General features: G+C 46.6%; 1 protein-coding gene and 1 long non-coding RNA gene across 3 annotated transcripts; one reads left to right on the top strand and one right to left on the bottom strand.

Annotated features, from left to right (window-relative positions):
• Window positions 1-5560: 5560 nt before the first annotated feature.
• MCFD2 (multiple coagulation factor deficiency 2, ER cargo receptor complex subunit) lies at window positions 5561-15519 on the bottom strand. Of its 2 annotated transcripts, XM_023619135.2 has the most exons (4): window positions 15408-15517; window positions 9546-9706; window positions 8483-8642; window positions 5561-7031 (listed from the first exon to the last, which is right to left on the bottom strand). In XM_023619135.2, exons 2-4 carry the CDS (start codon window positions 9692-9694, stop codon window positions 6900-6902), a joined length of 441 nt encoding a protein of 146 aa, XP_023474903.1. In that variant the 5' UTR covers window positions 9695-9706; window positions 15408-15517; the 3' UTR covers window positions 5561-6899. The 2 variants fall into 2 exon arrangements, with proteins under 2 accessions (XP_023474903.1, XP_070091613.1); XM_070235512.1 differs by lacking the exon at window positions 9546-9706 and having other exon boundaries at window positions 15408-15519.
• On the top strand, window positions 15504-18425 carry LOC106781744 (uncharacterized). The gene is made up of 2 exons (XR_001378470.3): window positions 15504-16259; window positions 17518-18425. It is a non-coding gene; the product is annotated as an uncharacterized lncRNA (long non-coding RNA).
• The last annotated feature ends 1787 nt before the right edge of the window (window positions 18426-20212 follow it).

Below are 20212 nucleotides of genomic sequence, written 5' to 3'. Positions count from 1 at the left end.
GTCCACTTCCCATGGGCAGGAGGAACGCCTTGCCACTGCCCAGGAGGTGGGGGGAATGAAAGACCCAGCTCCCTCCTTGGCCTCCTCGGCATCACCTCCAATACAAGAAGGAGGAGGGGCGCCAGGCAAGGGTAGAAGTCTGGGCTCCCCGCTCGGCCTTTGCTGGCAGGACCGCGGTTTTCCCTGTGGTGTTTGGCTGGAGTGGAACAGTTATTGTAGAAAAGTTTTCTGCCTTGTTAAGCTGTCCTTTTCTTCATCCTTTGGCTACAGAGAGCAGGTTTTTGTTTTTATTTTTTTTGTGTTTATGTCTGCTAGTTGTGGCATTTCCGGGTTGCTGGCTTCCTTAGCTCCAAGTCTGGAATAAATGAGACAAAAAAACAAAAACAAAAAGACAGGAAACTCACCACCATGCTGTTGCTTAGGTCTCTAGGCCCCTCGCCAGCCTGCCGCTTCCCTCCACCCTTCAGTCTTCTTGCGCGTGTTTTATACATAACGTCCCAAGGTTTTGTTGGGCTTAGTTAGAAAAATAGGGAGAAGTGCATCCACACCATCTTCCCGGAAGCAGAAACCCTGTATTTTTTTTTTTAGCATCCAAAAAGTTCAGACATACTGTTCATGGTTTCTGCCACTAATTCCCTGGTTGAAATGCTAGTTCTTTGGTTGGGTCCTTGATATAATGGATCCCTCTTGAGGCAGAAACGTGATTTAGCTCTTTCTTTTACTGGGGATGCTGTGCAAGAATATTTCTGTGTCCCCCTCAGCACCTTCAGGAGAAGTCTGACATGTGACGCAAAGGCTTTTGTCTTTCTCTCTTCTCCAGAAGATACTGGAATCAAGAAACTAGACCAGAGAGGTTACATGGCAAACACACAATAAATATCTAATGAATGAATCAACAAATGAATAAATGCATCACTGAATAAAACAGTAGAGATATATAGTGCTAGTATGGTAGTGCTATTTTGACCAAAAATTTAAAAGCACTGATGTCCGGTCCTTTACAGTTAGAGAAACCTGTTGGGATATGCTGTGGGTGGAGCTAAAGGAAACAGGCTCTTTATATACAACAGAGATGAAGTATTAATTAGCACAACTCTTCTGGACAGCAATTTAGCAATGCTTACCAAGGCTTAAAATTGCTCAAACCTCAGTAATTCAATTTCCTCAAGAAAAAATAGTAAAGATAGAAAAGACTTTATGCACAAAGGTAGACATCATAATGCAATTTTTTACACCACAAATTAGAACATTCTAACTTATCTAGTTCCTCAATAGACAAATGGATGGACATCCATGATATATCCATTCAATGGGATAACCTGCAGCCATTAAAAATGAACTTTACAAGGACTATGTCATAAGACACAAACATGCCTTTGACAAAAACATACAAATTGTATAAATACCATGATTACAACTGTGTAAAAGAAAAACAGAAAAAAAGGCTAAAATGAAATACACCATCATACAGTGGCTCTGTTGAATGAGACCATATTTTTGTCCCTCTGCTACTCTGGATTTTCACATTATCTTTAATGAAAATGTATTATATTTATAATAAAATGCAAGCATTTTATTCCTGTAGCACTAAGAGGGAGGGAGTGAATTGTGGTTGTGTCCGTAGTCAAGCACAGAGTGGGAAAATGAAGCTGACACATTTACACATTTTAAAGCACATTATTGTGAAAATCAATTACATTTGACATCCAAATGCCCCTCCCTCGAGTTCCTGCTGGTAAAGACTCGTCCTCACACCACAGCCTGTGGACTCCCAGCCAGAGCCCGTCCTCAGTTCAGTTCGCTAGTCCCCACTGAGTCCTGAACACAGACCGGAGTGTTGCCCACCTTCCTATCGGCCCTCTCTGTTTCTCTAGCCTCTCTTGTGCGTCCTTGACACGTTTCCACGCTCCCCTCCTGGCTGTGGGACTTAGGTGAGTTACTTCATTTCTGTGGGCAGACCTTCTCCCTGTTCAGGAAGCAGCCGTGGGAGGGGCTGCGTCAGTCCCTGGGCTGCAAGGCAAACATTCACGTTTCCTAGGGAACACCTAGGATGGCAGGAACTAACCCCAGTGTAGACGCTTCTGGTGGAGATGTCAAGAGGTGTTAATTGGTTCAAACGGCCCTACTCCCACGAGCCCTTGCACAGCTGAAGTTTTTTTTCCCCAAAATGGTATTAGACTGGACTGTGTCTGAAAAATATTGTTTGCTCTTGGGAGGGAAGCGTGAGTGATTCCAGGCAGTCAGGGGTCCAAGTTGGATGATGATGTACTGAAGGAGGAATAAAGAACATAGCTTCCCCTCCTGCTGGTGGCAGGGGCCTGGGCAGGCACAGGCAGAGAGCCTGAAGCCCCGGGACCGCTCTGCTGAAGCCTCTGCTGTGCCTTCAAATACAGTATTATAAACATCTCAGCAGAGCTGTGAGGCCAGGCCACTGGCTGGTGGGGAGATTTCCTTGAAAGAAGTGAATATTCCCTGCCGACCCCCCTAGGGCATGCCACACAGCAGCTACCCACCTTCCTCTTCTGGTAATGGGACCCCGATCCGCCCACAGATGTGCTTCCTCCTCACTGTCAGTCATTTTATACGAGTAGGCCTCCAAGCCCCTCCCTGGGGCTGCAGCATACCACCAAGGCCTGAGCCCACCAGCCCGTATGGCACGGCCTTGGCCTCAGAGATGGGTTCAGTGATGGGCTCAGAATGATAGTACTGGCTGACACTGATAAAGTGCTTCCTCTGCGCCAGGCTCCGTTCTTAGGGCTTTACCTATCTTCACCGTATGTTAATTCAATTAGTCCTTACAGCAGCCTCATGAGGTTAAACTGTCATTATCATCCCGGTTGTCAGATGAGGAAACTGAGGCACAGAGGCAGTAAGCGACAAGCCCAAGTGACACAGCTATTGAGTGGCAAAACCAGGACTCATACTTAGGTTGTCTGATGCCAGAGTTCATGCTCTGAACACTATGCTCTTCAGCGACAGAGACAGGCTTTCTTCCTGAAGCCGAGGAGGAGGATGCTGCTGCCATCCTTGCTGCTGCATGAGACTGACCGTGGAGCGTGGAGCGCAGGCAGAGAGGGCGGAGCTGCCGATGGGGAGGAGAGCAGATGCTGGCTGGCGGCCCGGTGAGCAGGGAATTGGGTCATGTCTGCAGCCGGCGCAGTAATGTGGCCAACAAGTTCTCACATTCCCCATCTCCCCCTCCATTCTTTTTTTTTTCCTTATTCCAGTTTGAGTTGATTTGGGGTTACTTCCTCCCTGTCATGTTTTCTGTTTTCTCTAAGAAGTCCTATTAATTGGAGGTGGGATCCCCCCAGAAAATCCTCTTATTTTCTCCTTTTTCCTCTGCTATCACTCATCTATTTGTCTTTTTGTTCTACTTCCTGGGAGATGTCCTTAACCTTACCTTTTAACCCTTCTAATGAAAAATATGGGGATGGGGGGGTCTCAGTATCACATTTTTTATTTCTGGATTCTATTTTCCCAATTGTTCCTTTTTTATGGCATCTCGATTTTGTTTCATGGACACGATCAAGTCTCACTTCTCTGAGGACACTGGTTATAATTTTTTAAGTTGTCTGCTAGCCCCGGCATGATTTCAGTTTCAGCTGGGGATACAGATGTCTTTATTGGGTCATCTTGTAGCTGCCATTTACTTTGAAAATCCATGTCTGTTGCTTTCTCAAACCTGTACACCTCCAAAATCTCCCTTGGGAAGCGCCATTCAGATGAAAAAGTCTCCATCCACAGCCTCACACACACTCTGGCACCCCACCTTCTCTGTTTTCTAGGTTTTTCTAAGGAGCAAGGCAAACGTACTACTCCTGCTGTTGGCGGGTGCTCTCCGTGTGCTGACGAGGGGCTGTGGGAGGGGGTCTGGTCCCCACCTTCTTCAGGGGGGATTAACTGAGGCCAGGAGACAAGGAAACCCCTTTAGTCTGGTGCTGATGTCAATGCTTTTGTGTCTTTCACCATTGCCCTTGACGTGACCCTTAGTTTCACTCCTGGGAGAGAATTCATCCATTCACTCATTCAGCACTTATACTGAGGAATATAAGAAGCTGAGGACTCTTTGATGCCTGCCCCTAAGGACTCATTAATTATTTACAGCCTCTCCAGCGCCCACTCTCAGCGAGGGAGGGGCCCAGGCTCTTCAGCAGCCAGGGTGAGCAAGAGACGACTGACAGCGTTTAGCTCTGCTTTATGCCGGGCACTTACTAGATACTTCATATTATTATTATTATTATTTTTTTTTGAGGAAGATTAGCGCTCAGCTAACTACTGCCAGTCCTCCTCTTTTTGCTGAGGAAGCCTGGCTCTGAGCTAACATCCATGCCCATCTTCCTCTACTTTATATGTGGGATGCCTACCACAGCATGGCTGCCAAGCGGTGCCATGTCCGCACCCGGGATCCGAACCAGCGAACCCCGGGCCGCCGAGAAGCGGACGTGCGAACTTAACCGCTGCGTCACCGGGCCGGCCCCCATATTATTTTCTCTCATTTTGTTAATCGTCTTCACCACTCTGCAGGTACATTTTACTAGAGCTATTTTTAAGATGAGAAACTAAAGTTCACAGCTAAGGAGTGGTAGGCCTAGGATTTCAACTCTGGTCTGAGTCCAAAGTTTGTGCTCATATAAGGCCTCCTCTTGGGTATATTTATCTCCATTTTAGAGATCAGGAAACTGAGATGCAGAGGTGTTCCTTATAAATTCTAAGAATCCTTGAGGTGGGCGACGAGAAGGCCAAGGCCTTGGGTAGGGGAGGTGAGATAAAGAGCGTATGCAGGAAAGGCAAATCATGCTGTTGCCCTCATGTTGCAGGGCCCACCTCCCACCAGGGACATTTTCTGTGATGAAAGGTGAGCTGTCGGGACCACAAAGGCTAGAATAATTACCAATAGCAGCCAGCTGTGGAAGAGGAAGGAGGTGTCCAGTCTTGTCTGTTCAATAGGACAATGACTCTACCTCCTAAGGATCTGCTCCTCCCCCTCGCCAGCTGCCTCGCTGACTCCCTTCCTAGCTGCCAACAGCATGAGATTCCTGCCTCTGTGAGCCCCCTCAGTGGATCCATCAGAGAGGCAGCTCTGGATGCAGGGCCAGAGCAAGGGTCTTGGGCGGAAAAAAAGGCAATGGTAACTTCTTCCTTCTTGGCTTTCAACTGGCAGAACAAGAGTCGTTCCAAAATGCCAGAGGAGACTGTGCTTTCGCTTGGGCCTGAGATGCTTTCAATAATGCTATCTGATTAAATTTTCTGGAAAAGAAGAAAGTCACCAGACTCAAGGAGAAAACATTGTACTTTCCTAAGCTAGAGGATGCCGTCATAATCTGAACTTGGCCAGAGAAGAAAGGTCCAAAAAGTGATTTCATTCAGAAGGAAAAAAATGCCTAAAAGGAGAAAGTGACTTTGAAGACTAGGAATCTACCCCTACAAAAAGGAACAGGGTAGAGCCAGGGAGGGGCCCAGGGCCCGCGATGGAGTTGGCACACACAAATGTCTGTATTCAATAAACAGCCTTCCTGTGGCAGGAGAAGCCTACGTGGACAAAATCAACTGCTCCTTATTTTGTTTCGTCAGTTTTATTGGTCATATGTTCAGAATTCATTATATAAATCTTTCAAAATAACTAGATATTACAAGAATAGTTTACAATTCAGCTCTGATTGCACAAATACTTGACACAGGAAACCATCTTTACAAATACATATGTTTTCTTATAAGAATACTTTAATAAAGAAAATAAGTCTCTATACATCTTATAGCAAATTTTATGCAGTTTTCCCATTCAGCCATCACTTCAGGTTTTCTATCACAGCACGTCTGTCATGTCAATAAACTGAATTACAGTCTGCTGCTGCTCCTCAGTTTCAGCCACCATTGAGATTCACACTGTTAAGAGTCTTTACGCTTCTTTTTCTAATCTTTCCTGATCTGAAAGAATTCACGTGTTCAGGCTAGAAGAGGTAATTTCAACAACATTCCTTCTAAATATAACTTGTATCAGGCTAGACACTGCGCTGGGTGAATGGTCTCTCCACCAGCGGGAACAGCCGGTGGTTTTACCCTGCGGGATCAAACAGAGGGATAAAGTCCTTACATTCCTCATAGTGTCTAAACTGCAGACACGGAACTCTAGAAACAAGAGTTAAATACGAACATTAAGAAAGCTAAAACATTTGCTACTGATTGGAGAACACTTCTAAATTCAAGGCTTCTCCTAGGTGGGAGAAGACTTAAAAGAAATAAAGAATAAGGATGTGGCAGTAGTTCTGTAAAATACTGAAAAACTGAAAAAAGGTTAATCACTTAGGTCAGTGGTGTGTCATTTCCAGAAGACAGAGAATCTTATCTGTGGCTAGCTGAACTCAATATTTGACATTCTTCTTATGATGTGGCTTTGAAATAGCCTAATAAATACTCACTTGGCCAAAGCAAGTAGTCATTTAGGCCAAAGGAACGTTACAGAACACTGACCACACTAACCTGAAGAGACAGGACCCACCAGGGGAAACGTTTGGCATTCACTCCAATTCTTCACTTTTACTGAAAAGTGCGTCCACTTGGCAAAGCTTATCTTACTTTTCAGGTAGCATGAATTAAAACCAAGAGCCTAGCAGTATTCCACAGTCAATTTCCTGAGTACTCAGTTCCAATTATCCAACGTTCTTCAAAAGATTCTTTAATCAAGCCCTGGTCCAAAAAGAGATTTAACAGTACTTAGGGACTACAAGTCCCATTTCTCTTGATTTCTCTCTCTCCTACCCCAGTGTAACAAATTGGTATAGGTTTTCACCAAAATACTGCGCAGTAGTTGGAAACAAGTTATTTTGCATTACCGAAAGTGTTCAATCACATTAGAACGGGTCACATTTGCATATAACTAGGAGACAGCCACATAAGGTCTACTGCAGTGATTTTGCAAATTCAGCATAGTCGATGTATCCATCATTGTTCTTGTCATCGTCTCTCAAAACACCATCTATTAAGTTAATCAGTTCATCTTCGCTCATTGGTGGTGCCTGTTCACTCCCTTCCTACAAAATATAAATTAGATAATAATGAGTTGCACATTTTCCTGGAAGTGCTTAGCTAATTTCCAACATGTCCATGCTTATACATGTCCAAGAACTCCTTCAATGTAGTATGTGGCTACTTCTAGGAATCCACAAACCATATGTCAGATATAGAGTCAATTGATAATAATCCGGTTTAGAAATTATATTTTCCAGTTAAAAGAAAGAGGCAATCAAAGTAGATCCCTGCTTATTTATTTTAAAAATGACTTTTCATTCTTTTCTAATTATAAGAGTAACACACGTTCATCGTAGAAAGCAAGGCCTGGCTTACACAGAATTCTGAGTTTCATGAATTCCATGACCCACAAACTCATCCTAGAGAAAAGCTCATAGACTAGGCTTTCCCGAGGGTCAGCTCTGGACACAACTTGCCCTGATGAAGCAGAGATGTTCTGCACTGGACATCACCTCAGGGTCAGAACAAGAGGAAGAAGGCACTGCTGACCAGTAGAACCTGCTAGGATCTTTGAGGTGAAGGCATTTCCCTGCTCCCAAAGCAGGTGGAGCACTCAGGCTGTGCTGAGTGCTAAGCCAATGCTGTTCACGTCCTTGGTTGACTCTCTCTGTGCCACGTCCACCCTTTCCTCTCCTAGTGCCACCACCATCCTCGCCTGCCAGGACTGTGGAATCCCAATTCCTCTCCCTGACGCCAGTCTCTCCTCACATCCACCACACTGCCTCCCGCAGCAAAGGATCTTCCCAAAACACTACACAGTCATGACATTCTTCCACGCAAAGTTGTTAGCGCTCCCCACTGCCTTCCAAGCAAACCCACACCTGCTCTCCTGGCAGCTAATGTGAGCACACACACCTCACCAACCTTGTCTTTCTTCCTCTCTACAGACTGCAGTGTGGCAGAGCAGGACAGAATTACATCTGGAGAAGAAGATCTTGATTTCGGTCTCCTTACCTCTAAAATGGGAGTAACAACAATGCCTGCCCCTGCCCGTTCGCAGGCTGTTGCAAAGAGCAAATGAGATCTCCAGCCTACTTGCAAGTGCTTTGTAAACTGCTTTGTACAGAGCACTGCACCATATCACATAAATCCTCAATTACTGCCAAGGCTCTCGACCCCTGGAATCAGGTTCCACCGTTCTTCTCAAATAAGACAAGTTCTCCCCTGCTCTGCATTTGGAACGAGCTCTGTCTTTTAGGCACTGGTTCACAAACTCTGGGGTGCAGCAGAAATGCCTGTAGCACTTCTTAAAGCCCCGGGGCTTCTGCCACAGCAGGTCACTCTTTTCGAGAAGGAGCACTGCACAGGAAAAGAGGCAGAACAGTGGCGTGCAGAAAAAGGAGAAGCAGCAACACTGTTGTACAAGGACAGCACAGGTCATCACGACTGGGGACTGAATTACCAAAGGGAGGCCTTTCTGAGATGCTGCCCATTGAGCCACTGCCTGACCTACCTCCTTATGGACGTGAGTGATGGCTGTGGAGAGTTCTAGGCCGTCAAGCAAATTATTGCCGTCATAGTCATGCATTTTGAAATAATGGAGCTGCAGTTCTTGTGGAGACATCTCCGCCTCTGGTTTGTTGATGACACCTTCTAGATGCTCCATGATATGCCTAAAAACAAAGTTAGACTCAGACTACTTGGCAGCGACACCAGGATTATGCCAAAATCTTAAGGACTGAAAAGTTCAAGATCTTAAAATTCATCCATCTCAGAAAAACAAACAGAAACAGTGGCAGACCACACTCAAGGCTGACAGACACAGGCAAGGCCATGAACGGAGCAGGGAAAAAGTCAAACATTTCCTCTGTTATGCTGGCAAGATAATGGCTGTTTTTTCCTTATTATTTGAATGTTGTTATAACATTTTGGAGGGCTATCAATTTAAAAAAACAATTTTAGGGGCCAGCCCTGTGGCCAAGTGGTTAAGTCCACACGCTCCACTCCAGTGGCCCAGGGTTCGGATCCTGGGCGCGGACATGGTACCGCTCATTAGGCCACGTTGAGGCGGTGTCCCACATGCCACAACTAGAAGAACCCACAATTAAAATGTACAGCTATGTACTGGGGGGATTTAGGGAGAAAAAAGCAGGAAAAAAAAGCCCCCAATTTTAAAAAGCAATTTAAGGATAACAATAACGTGTGAGGCTAACTTGCCTGGGACAAAAGTTGCAACAAATGATTCAATGTTTGAATGTTTCCATAAAAAAAGAAAAAAGTCTTGTCAGAGTCAAGAAACCTTATTAGCTCTATCCTGGATTCTGCCACTACTACTGTGTGTGTGTATATAGTGGGAGTGTGTGAGTGAGTCTGTGTGTGTGTGTGTGTGTGTATTTGCGGTGAAAGAGAGAAATGGACTGCATTCAGGCAAGTCATTTATCCCATCTAGGCCTCAAGATTCCTCATCTGTGATACGATGATGCAAAAAGAATATCTGATTTACAAGTCACAATAAGGACTAAATATCATCCTTGAGAAATGTCAGGGATGGACCCCAGCCCTGGCTGAATACATACTCTTGATCATGCACTGTGTTCTTATCCAAGCGCATGCTGCTGGGATGGGAAGGGCTGGCTCCGGGCTCCTCAGCCCTGACACCTGGGACACAAAAGGCCCAGAGCAGGCCGCACAGGAAGGGGGTTCTGAGCAGCTGCAGAGATCTCATGGTCACCGGTACCTGGGAGGTGGAGAACACAGAAGATGAAGGCGAGAACACCAGAGCTAAGGTTCTTTCAAGACTTGACACAGTGCACTCCTGGGAAACCCACTGAAGAAGCAAGGTTGGGGAAGAGAACACGTCAAACTGGGCCCAAGGCCAGCTCTGTCACTCGACTGTGGGATGACCTGGGCACTCCAGGTCCCTATCACTCAAGTGGGCACGTCCATGACATTTCCTGAAGCATCTTCAGAATGCCGAGCAACTCAATGAGAGCTGAAAGGGATGTGAGGATTATTCCTGCCTACAAGACGCTTACAGTCTAGCGACAGAAATACTTCCTACTGAAAGCACTTATAAAGACAGCAAGTGAGGTGGAACAAAGAAGGATAAAACCCTTTGAGAGCTCAATGAAAGAAATGTCCTCTTTTCTTCAGAGGGAAAATCAGAGAAAGCTGATGAACATGGGGACTCTTCAGCTAGGCCCGGATGGATGAGCATGCTGTGGACATGCAGGGACTGAAGGACTAAGGGAATGGTTCGAGCAGAGTGGCAGGTGCAGACAAGTGCAAAAGAAATGCCAAGTCGTTTAGTCAGGCTGTGGCCTACAGGGCATAAAGCAGGCAGAATAGTGGACAATAGGCTGCAAAGGTTGACCAGGTCGTATCGATGTGGCTTTGCACACTAGGCCAAGGGGGTTGGAGTTTCATGAGGATACATGGGAGCTACTGAGGATTCGTGAATGGAAGATGAGATCAGAGACTGGTTTCAGAACGGCTAATGTGGCAGCACAGCAGTGGTGTAAGACCAGAGTCAGGAATGTGGTTGTTGAGGGAAGGGATGGGGCGGCCAGATTAAGGCGTGCAGCAGTGGACACGGAGAAGAAGATGTTAACTTCTGCCCTGTCCATCTCTCAGGGCTGTGACAGAGGCAAGTAACTTAAAGACTGAAAGAGCATCAGAAAGGAGAATTACACAGACATTTGGATTCCATCAAGTACTCCTGGGGTTTGGCTAGAGCTGGAATTGTGGTCAAGAACAAGAAGACACAGTCAGCTACAGAGCAAGCTCCCTGAGGGCAGGGAAGCCTTTGCTCCCATTAACATTCCCCAGCAAGGCTCAGGCAGGCCTTCACTAACTTTTGTTAAACTGAATGCCCTGGTCCTTTCGGGGGCTCATAGACTGACTTCAAAAAGGAAGGTGAAGGACAGCCAGGACACCTCCAAACAAACACAGAGAAAAGACCTGACTTACACATTTACTCCAAAAAAAGCAATGCAGATTCTGCAGGATAACAGGGGCCACTGATTTCTAAGGGCCCAACTGTGGCCATAGCCCCAGATCTATAGCAGCAAAGAGAAAGCATAGGTGCCGGTCAGACCGTTGCACATGCTACACACAGAGCTCAGCTATGAAGCTGTGAGCATGTCTACTCTCTCACCCATCCTAAAAGGCTCTTTAGCACTTACATAGTGATGGACAAGAAATAATGTACAACTGAAATTTCACAATGATGTAAACTATTACGAACTCAATAAAAAAAACTTAAAAAGAAAAAAGGCTCTTTAGGGTGGGACTCTGGGAGAATGTCATCCCCACAATGTTTAGGAAAATTTCCCAAACCCATTTTGCCTATCAGCAATATCACCTCCCATGGCCCTCACCCTAAGGGGACAATAGTCACTGGGATGTATAACTTCCAGAGTGCTAGAAAGCAGCACCTAGTCTTACTACTGAAAAGGGACATTGTAATGCAATCTGTCATACTTAGTAATAGGAAAAGATGTTCAATATATATCAAACAAAAAAGAGCAGGCTGTAAAGGTCTGTAAAGAATAATTCACTTTTATAAAAAAAGGTACGTATATTTCATACATAGAACAGTGACTAAAAACTATTAACAAAGATTATTTTCTGAATTATGAGGAGTGGTTTTGTTTCTTTTTTAAAGATTGGCCCTGAGCTAACACCTGTTGCCAATCTTTCTTCTCCGTCTCCTCCTTCTTTGTCGTCTTCATTGTCTTCTTCTCCCCAAAGCCCCAATACATAGTTGTATATTCTAGTTGTAGGTCCTTCCGGTTGTGCTGTGTGGGACGCTGCCTCAGCATGGCCTGATGAGCAGTGCCAGGTCCACGCCCAGGATCTGAACCGGTGAAACCCTGGGCCAACGAGCAGAGCGCACAAACTTAACCACTTGACCACAGGGCTGGCCCCTGAGGAGTGGCTTTGATATTTCTTTTTCTCACTTTTCTATTGCTTCTAAAATTTCTACTATAAACATGTTTTTTCTTTACAAACATGTATTTAATGCAATTTATCCCACAATTTTGTTCCAATACTATATGGATAGCATTAAAAAAGGGGTTTCCGTTTAATTCTCATCCCTAGAAAATAATTCGGGAACAGAAATTACATTTCCAATTTCACCAAATAAAAGTGTCCATACCCACAAGGCCACTGCCATTGTACCTGGTACTAGAAAAGAAGGACTCCAGTGACTCTTAGAGTGACTGCCTAGGCCAGGGCAGCAGAGCTGGTTCTGAGCACACACCTTAGAGCCCTGGGACAGGAGGGACCAGAGAGGGAAGCCCTTCAGACTATACACCTTAGCTGTCTCTTTCCCCGGCAAGCCTTCCTCAATTCCAAGTCTGGATTAGGTGTTCTTCCCACATGCTCCTGAGTGCTTCCCTCCGGAAAGGTCCCATCTGTCACTGACCACTGACGACAGCTGTGAACTGACCTTGAACACTGCCTGATTACCTGTAAGTGCCCTGCTGGACTGAACTCTGTGAGGGCAGGGACTGAATCCATATTCCCAGCCTTGGGCACAGCGCCTGGCACAGAGGTTGGTGGCTCTTAGCCTGTATGTGGTCCTTGGGGGCTGGGGGGCTTCCTACTTTCACAGATATGCTGCTAAATTTTGATGTCAACGTAACTGAGCATAAAACTTTTTTTTTTTTTTTTTTTGCAGATATCTCTCAGAGAGTTGAGTGATCATTGAACCCATGGTACCATTTCCTATAATTACGGGGTGGATGTTTAGTATATCAAATTGGAGTGTGTGTGTGTGTGTGTGTGTGGAGGGGGTTCTAGTCAAATGACACCAAAAAGCAACCAAGTGATTGGTAATACAGTAACTATGGGTTCAAATTATCCCTTCTTCAAGGGAGGCAGAATAAAGGCCAAGAACCACTGATTTTGAATGTGTCCCACTTGGGTTGGTTGTTGTAGGCTTCTATTAGAAGACAACAAAAGCCAAATCCACAAACAGAAGAGAAACTCTCCCTTCGAGCTCTGCAGTGGGAACAGGGAATCTGACTGTCACCCAGCAAATTCAACTGTCACACTTGAAAAGAAACACAGGAACTGCCCTTCATCCAAAGAACAAGTTGCATCACCCACACCCTAAGCGCTCAGCTCAAGGCCGTGAGCCAAGAGCCCGGCAGATAAGCCTGGAGTCCTGAGCTCACTGGCCTTCGCCAAGAGATTGTAAAGGCCAGGCTGGAGAAGAATCCAGAGAGAGATTTCTGACGGAGACTTCAGAACACAACGCAGGCTTTGAGACATCCTTCACCAGGAGAAGCCTCAGTCCCAGGAGGGGAGCGCTGGACCATTGTCAGTAGTGGGCCTCCCACAGGGCCTTAGACTCCAACAGGGCTCCCCTCACTGCTCCAGCAGCCTCTTCCAGTCCCAGAGCCTTTGCTCCCACTGGTTCCGTCTGTCTGTCCTCCCCCTTCCTTCCAGGCCCAGTTTAAATGTCATCTCAAGATTCTTCTAGCCAAGACCAATTGTTCCCTCCTCTGACCTCACTCTGCGGCCTCTCACACTCATTCGGCCGTAACATATGGTCACATACGGTTCTCCTTTTCTGTTTTTCTCTTTTCCTCCCTCTGTGAGGGCCGGGTACCTATCTTCTCTGTCTCTCCTTTACACTACTGAACTCATCGCAAAACCCTGAGCTGACCTGAGGACAGCATGCCTTCGTGCTGAATCAGGGCAGTGGGTCTCAGCACCTAGGTGTGCTGTTCCTTATCACAGAGGATCTGGCCTAAGCTGGAGAAATAACTTCCCTTTGGAATTCTCCTACCAGTGGTTTAGCCTGGCCCACCCTTCCCTCCCATTGTATTGCTAGTTGGGTCTCTCAGCACGTAACAGTCTGGAGCGAGCCTTCCTTCCCTTCCATAAAGACCACAGCAGCTGTTAACAGCTTTTCTTTCATGCCAGGGGCCCTCAGTTAAGAATTCAAACTCAAAGCAGCCACACTCACCAAATTCAAACATCCTGTACCCAGAGCCAACGAAAAAAGAAAAGCTCTGACCGGTACTGCCCATTTACCACTGCCATGGTCCTGGACTAAAGGCAAGAAAAGAACCAGGTTCCTATGCCAAAGAAACAGCGACATGGATTGGGGGTGGAGAACTTTCTGAAAAGCAGGCATTTAATAGCCTGATCTACTTGCTCATTTAGGGAGCCCAAGGAGCTGCTGGGCGTTATTTATACACTTAACTAACACACTCTTTACTAGCAGCCTGGTGCTGCACAAGGTTCTGAGGACAGGACTGTGAGACAGACAGGCTCCTCTCACACTGATTACAGCCTGGCAGAAAAGAGACACCAGCAAACAGACATCCATGGGGTACTGCAGAAGCCAACCCACACCTAGACTATACATGAAGGAGGAGAAAAATTTTTTCAACTAAAGGATAGGACCCCAGGTAGAGAGAACATGTAACAAACACCTAATGTAACAAATGCCAATGTAACACACACCTAAGCCTAGAAGAAACTTGGTCCAATCCAGAAACTAAAAAAGGTTCAATATAGCTGAAGACACAGTAGAGTGGAGACGGATAAGCGAGAGCAAAGTAGAAAGAGGACAGGTCATATAGGACCTTGTAAGCCCTGTTCAGTAACTTGGAGGAACAGTGGGAATTCACTGAAAGGCAGAAAGGGAAGGGGGAGGGGTCTGGTGACATGACCAGATTTGTGTTTTAAGACCATCACGCTGGCTTTCCAGTATGTAACAAACTACACAGGATCAAGAAGGATGCAGGGGACCAGTCAGGAGGCTACTGAGGTAGTCCAGGGGAGAGATGACGGTGGCCTGACCTAGCTAGAGCAGAGGGACTGGGAACGGAGAAGTGGACGCACTCTAGAGAGATCTGTGAAGGATTCGACATGGGTGGGTAAAGAGGAGCAGGAGGTGAGATGATGCCCAGGTTTCTGGCTTGGGCACTGGGTGGATGGCAGTGCCATGCCCGGACAGGGAATACAAGAGGAAGTCAGCTTCCCCCGCCTTCCCGCTCCCCCTGCACAGCCCGGCCACGTTCGTCCGGCCGGACAGGACCTGTTTGTTGTCTCTCCCCGAGGGTACCAGCAGCTGACGGAGAGTAACGCCCCAGGCACGCAGGCAGGTCCATGGCAGGTCCTCCCAGCGGGTGGGCATCGGCCCCTGCCGGGACCATCTGGCTCCAAAGCGCCCAGCGGCTTCTGCCCCGGGAGACGGGGAGAGAGGCTCTGGTCCCGGCTGGCTGAGCTTCCCGAGGCTGCGTGGGGGCCGAGACTCCCACCCAGGCCGCTCCTGCCTCCCACTTTGAGCCCGAGGCCCCGAGCTCCCCAGAAGGGCGCCGCGATCCCGCCCCGCTGCGGACCCCCGAGTGCCGCCCCCGGGACCTCCTCCCCAGTGTCGAGTGACTCGCCTCGCGGCTCGCGGGTCCACTCACCCTCGCTGTTTTTGGCTGCCAAGGAGCTTTCTGCAGACGCGAACACCTCCCGCGTGAGCCTCACCAGCCCCCGTCCTCAGAACGCTTTTTCTCGGCCCCGCCCCGCCCCGCCGTACGCACGCGCGCCCCCTTCTGCCCGCCCATTGGCGTCGCGGGGCCCCGCCCCTGCCCGGGGCTCGGCGCTGTTGGCGAGTCGGGAGGGTCCACGTGTAACGGGCTCGGGCCCAGCGGGGGCCGGGCAGACGCAGTTCTTCTGCCTGCCCTCCCGAAGGCGACACTCGACTCCAGCCTGGGTGGGGCCACCTGACCCCCAGGGCCCGGCAGGTTGCTAGGCAACCTCGGAATACCCCAGGAATGTAGTCCGGCGTGCGACGTGGGATTCCGAAAACGGATGGGGAGGATGCCAACCGTGGCTTCCAGCTCCGCCTCCACCTCCTCCACTTTTATAGGAGCCTCGGCTCCTCCGACTGCAAGGTGTGAGGAAAGTAATAGGAATCCTAACTCCTCTCCTAATGAAACAGCCAAAAGACGGCGGAGCCGGCCTTAGGTCCTGCATTTGCAAGATTGGCCTGCTTCCAGCCTCTGCTTTCTCCATTCTGCAAGCCACGTTATTTGCAATACCTAATCGCTCGTCTAGGAGTCCCACTAAGACTACATGGGTAGCTCACTGCAAATACCACCTTACCTGTGCAGTTCGTGAAATCAGCTACTATCTCGATTGAAGACAAAGCACTTCAGAATAACCAGACGCATAAATAAGGAAACGAATAGATAAGCCCCGCAATAATTCTGCTCTTACACCGTTCTTCCTATACAAGACGGTAATTCAGTGAATATCTGTTGACCAGATGGGTAAGTGAACGTGGGACTGTCATTTTTTAAATCCTTTCTCCCATTTGTGTCCATAAAAATAGATAATCATTTTCCATATGAGCGAGGGTCCAGAAAAGGAGAGGCAGGGAAAGAAAGAAAGTGGTTAAGTAAGTAGATGATCCTAGAGCCCTCCCTGCAGCCTGCTTTAGCAAATCAGTCCCTTGAAAAGCTGGCCAAGGCAACTGCCATTGGCATTGCCTCATTCCTTCTCCCACCTTCATCTGAGTTGGAAATCTGTCAGCTCTTTCCCAGAGAAAAATCCCAGGATCCCAAAGTCCCTGAAGAAACCTTGTTAATTCAAGACCCCTTCTCCTTTCCTCACTCTGAAGTTTGAATTAGTTTGATCTAGTTCATTCTCCAGCTTTGCATCTGCCATCCATCCATTCTTCCATTTGCTCATCATTAATCAGTAACATTTCTTGAGTATACCTCATATGTACTAGGCACTGTGCTAGGAGTTACTAAAGATACAAATACGAAGAAGACATGGTCTCTTCCTTCAAGAAGCTCAGTCTGATAGAAGGATAAAGTGTTCTCCTTCTATTTAACCAATTCACTTTTTCTGTGGATCTGATCCTGTCATCTCTCTCTTGAATCACCAATTGCTCCCTCTCTTATTAGAGACCATTCCCGTCATCATATAAGCTTGCCCTCTGGTTTCTTCGCCACCACGCTACTGAAACTGCAATCTCCATGCAAATCCAGTGGTACCTTCTGTTTTTACTTGCCCGCTCAGTGCTGCTCATCACAGTCAACCACTTCCGCCTTGAAACACTTTCTTCTTGTTTTCTGACACCATACACTCTTGATCTTCTTCTGACCTCACTGGGTATTCTTTCTTGAGTTCTTTTCACTGACTTTGTGTCTTCTGCTCAACCTATAAATATCAAAGTGCCCAGGGTTCTATCCTGAGTCCCTTTCTCTTCTCTCCCTACTCAGTCTCCTATGATTTCATCTAGTCTTGTGGTTTTAGGTACCATTTATTAGCAGATGACTCCAAAATTTATGTCTCTAATGATGACCTCTGCCTGTAAGTCCTAACTCCTCTAAATAACTGCCTACTTGACATCTCCCCGTGAATGTCCAACTGGCATCTCAAACTTAACTTGGCCCCCCAGAATACTAATTTTACCCCCAAACATATACCTCTCTGTTTTGTCCATTTTAGTCAATGTCACTGCCACGCATTTAGTTGTTGAAGCCAAAATTCTAACAACTGTTCTTATTTCCCCTCTAGCTTTGTCGAGGTAAAATTGACATCCAAGAAACCATCATCTGCTACCTGGACTATGGCGACAGCTTCCTGACCACCCTGCCTGCCTCCATTCTTGGCCCATTCTACTCCATACGTTTATTTAAGTCATTCATAGGGGAGTGTTCTATGACTTGTAGCTGAAGCCATTCCCTAACAGGCAAATATTTGGCACCAGAAGTAGGACACCAAAAACAGACACTAAAATGTGGAATTGGCTAACTGAAGGTTAAGGTAGCCAGTGGTGGTGACTTTCTATTCCAAATTAGAAAGTTAGTGACCAGCTTGTTAAGCAGTAGTGAAACTGTTGAACTGCTGTCACTTGCTAGGCCTTGGATGCAAACCACATGCCAACCAAGGCTGTATTGTAGGAGAAATCTCAGGAACAATAGAGAACATTAGTGAGTGTTGGATTTTTTTTTTTTCCAGTGGCTTTAGCAAAGTCTTTCAAGAGAGTGGCAAATCTAGATTAGACATAACTGGTTTGAAAGCAGAGATTAAAGAAAATAAGGCCTTGGTAAGAGAGAAAGTCCTTACCTGCAGCTGATAACCTAAATTGGTCAAGTCCCTCAACTTGAAGCCTTGCCAAGTTGAAATAAACAATTTTCTTTGTATACCCAAGCTGAAGCCAGTGCAGGTGGAGAAGGGAAAGAGGCAGCTTTATCAGGAGATAAAAGTGAGGCCCAAAGTAGAAAAGATGGACTACAGGTGGCATCTCCACCTGCAGCTGTTGTTTTGAACAGCCTCAACTGCAACTAAGCACACAGAGACAAGCCCCTAGAAGATTTAAACATTCTAATACTTATTTTTGCTTGTTTTGCAAAAAGAAACATGAAGTATACACAAGAAACTAATAAAAGAGAACAGAGGTGATAATAAGACCTCAATTTACACCTTTTTGTATTGCTTTGATTTTTTTTTTTTTTTTTTTTTTTTTGGTGAGGAAGATTGGCCCTGAGCTAACGTCTGTTGCCAAACTTCCTCTTTTTTTAAAAGACTTTATTTTTCCTTTTTCTCCCCAAAGCCCCTGGTACATAGTTGTATATTTTTAGTTGTGGGTCTTTCTAGTTGTGGCATGTGGGGTGCTGCCTCAGCATGGCTTGATGAGCAGTGCCATGTCTGTGCCCAGGATCCGAACCAGCGAAACCCTGGGCTGCTGTGCAGAGCACGCGAACTTAACCATGCAGCCACGGGGCTGGCCCCATCTTTTTTTTTCTCCGCAAAGTCCCCCAGTACATAGTTATATATCCTAGTTGTAGGTTCTTCTAGTTCCTCCATATGGGGTGCTGTCTCAGCATGGCTTGATGAGTGGTGCTAGGTCCACACCCAGGATCTGAACCAGCAAACCCTGGGCCACCAAAGCCAAGCTCACGAGCTTAACCACTCAGCGGTGGGGCCGGCCCCTGCTTTGATTTTTTTAAAAACAAAGTAAATATATTACCTCTTTGGGGAAAATAATTTTTAAATCTTTCATTAGAAAACCATTTAAAGACTCCCTGGATATGTTATTTGATTGTGATTACTCACATGTGGAACTGACCAGAAGCCTAACAGATAATTGAGGGAGTCCCGTGTCCCTAAAATCTCAAGCCTGGTCAACACTGGTCTCTTATTGTTTTTTGTTTTTTTTTTTAAATTCCCTCAGTATTTGTTTGTCTGAGGAAGTCTTTATTTCTCCACTTTTTTTTTAAGATTGTATTTTTTCCTTTTTCTCCCCAAAACCCCCAGTACATAGTTGTATATTCTTCATTGTGGGTCCTTCTAGTTGTGGCACGTGGGACACTGCCTCAGCGTGGTTTGATGAGCAGTGCCATGTCCGCGCCCAGGATTCGAACCAACGAAACACTGGGCTGCCTGCAGTGGAGCGCGTGAACTTAACCACTCGGCCACAGGGCCAGCCCCCGGTCTCTTATTGTTTAACAAGGGAGCGGCTGCCAGATTCCCCAGCCAAGGACTTAACACTCTGCCACGCAGAGACCCTTGCTGTTTCTGTCCAGCGGGATTGGATGGCATTTGCTGACTGGGGTATACTATGTTTTTCATTCTCTGTTTTTCTGAAAGGAAGCTTTTATTGTTTTTTTACATTGTGTATTGAATGTGTTTCCCTCTGGGGTTGTTTTGGTGTTGTTGTTTTTACATTTTATTGATGTATAGTTGTACATGAACAAAACACTCCTGAGGCTGGTCCGGTGGCGTAGTGGTTAAGTTAGCATGCTCTGCTTCGGCGGCCCAGGGTTTGTGCATTCAGATCCTGGGCACGGACCCACGCACCACTCATCAAGCCATGCTGTGGTGGCATCCCACATGCAAAATAGAGGAAGATTGGCAACAGATGTTAGCTCAGGGCCAATCTTCCTCACCAAAAAACAAAACAAAAAAAACCCCAAACCCACAATCCTGTGTTTTCCTTTACTCACACACACAATAATTCTGACAGCAGATATATGGGGTTTTCCCCCACACCAAGCAATTCCCTGTGACACCAACTGGGTGTCCCACAATGCAATTCAATTCTGACACTAACTGGAGTTAGTGCAGACTCCACAGGTTAAGGGTTCAGTCCCATAAAACTGTCACCCACTTCAGATGCCAGTCACAAGTAGTAGGTCCCCAGGTTACCACCCCTGTCCAACTTGGCTAAAAAATTAGAGGTTCCCATGACTCCTTCCTGGGATTCAGT

Source organism: Equus caballus, chromosome 15 (assembly GCF_041296265.1).
Source record: "Equus caballus isolate H_3958 breed thoroughbred chromosome 15, TB-T2T, whole genome shotgun sequence".
NCBI lineage: Eukaryota > Metazoa > Chordata > Mammalia > Perissodactyla > Equidae > Equus > Equus caballus.
The sequence above is the reverse complement of the archived record's forward strand: the minus strand, read 5'-3'. Positions and strand labels throughout refer to the sequence as shown.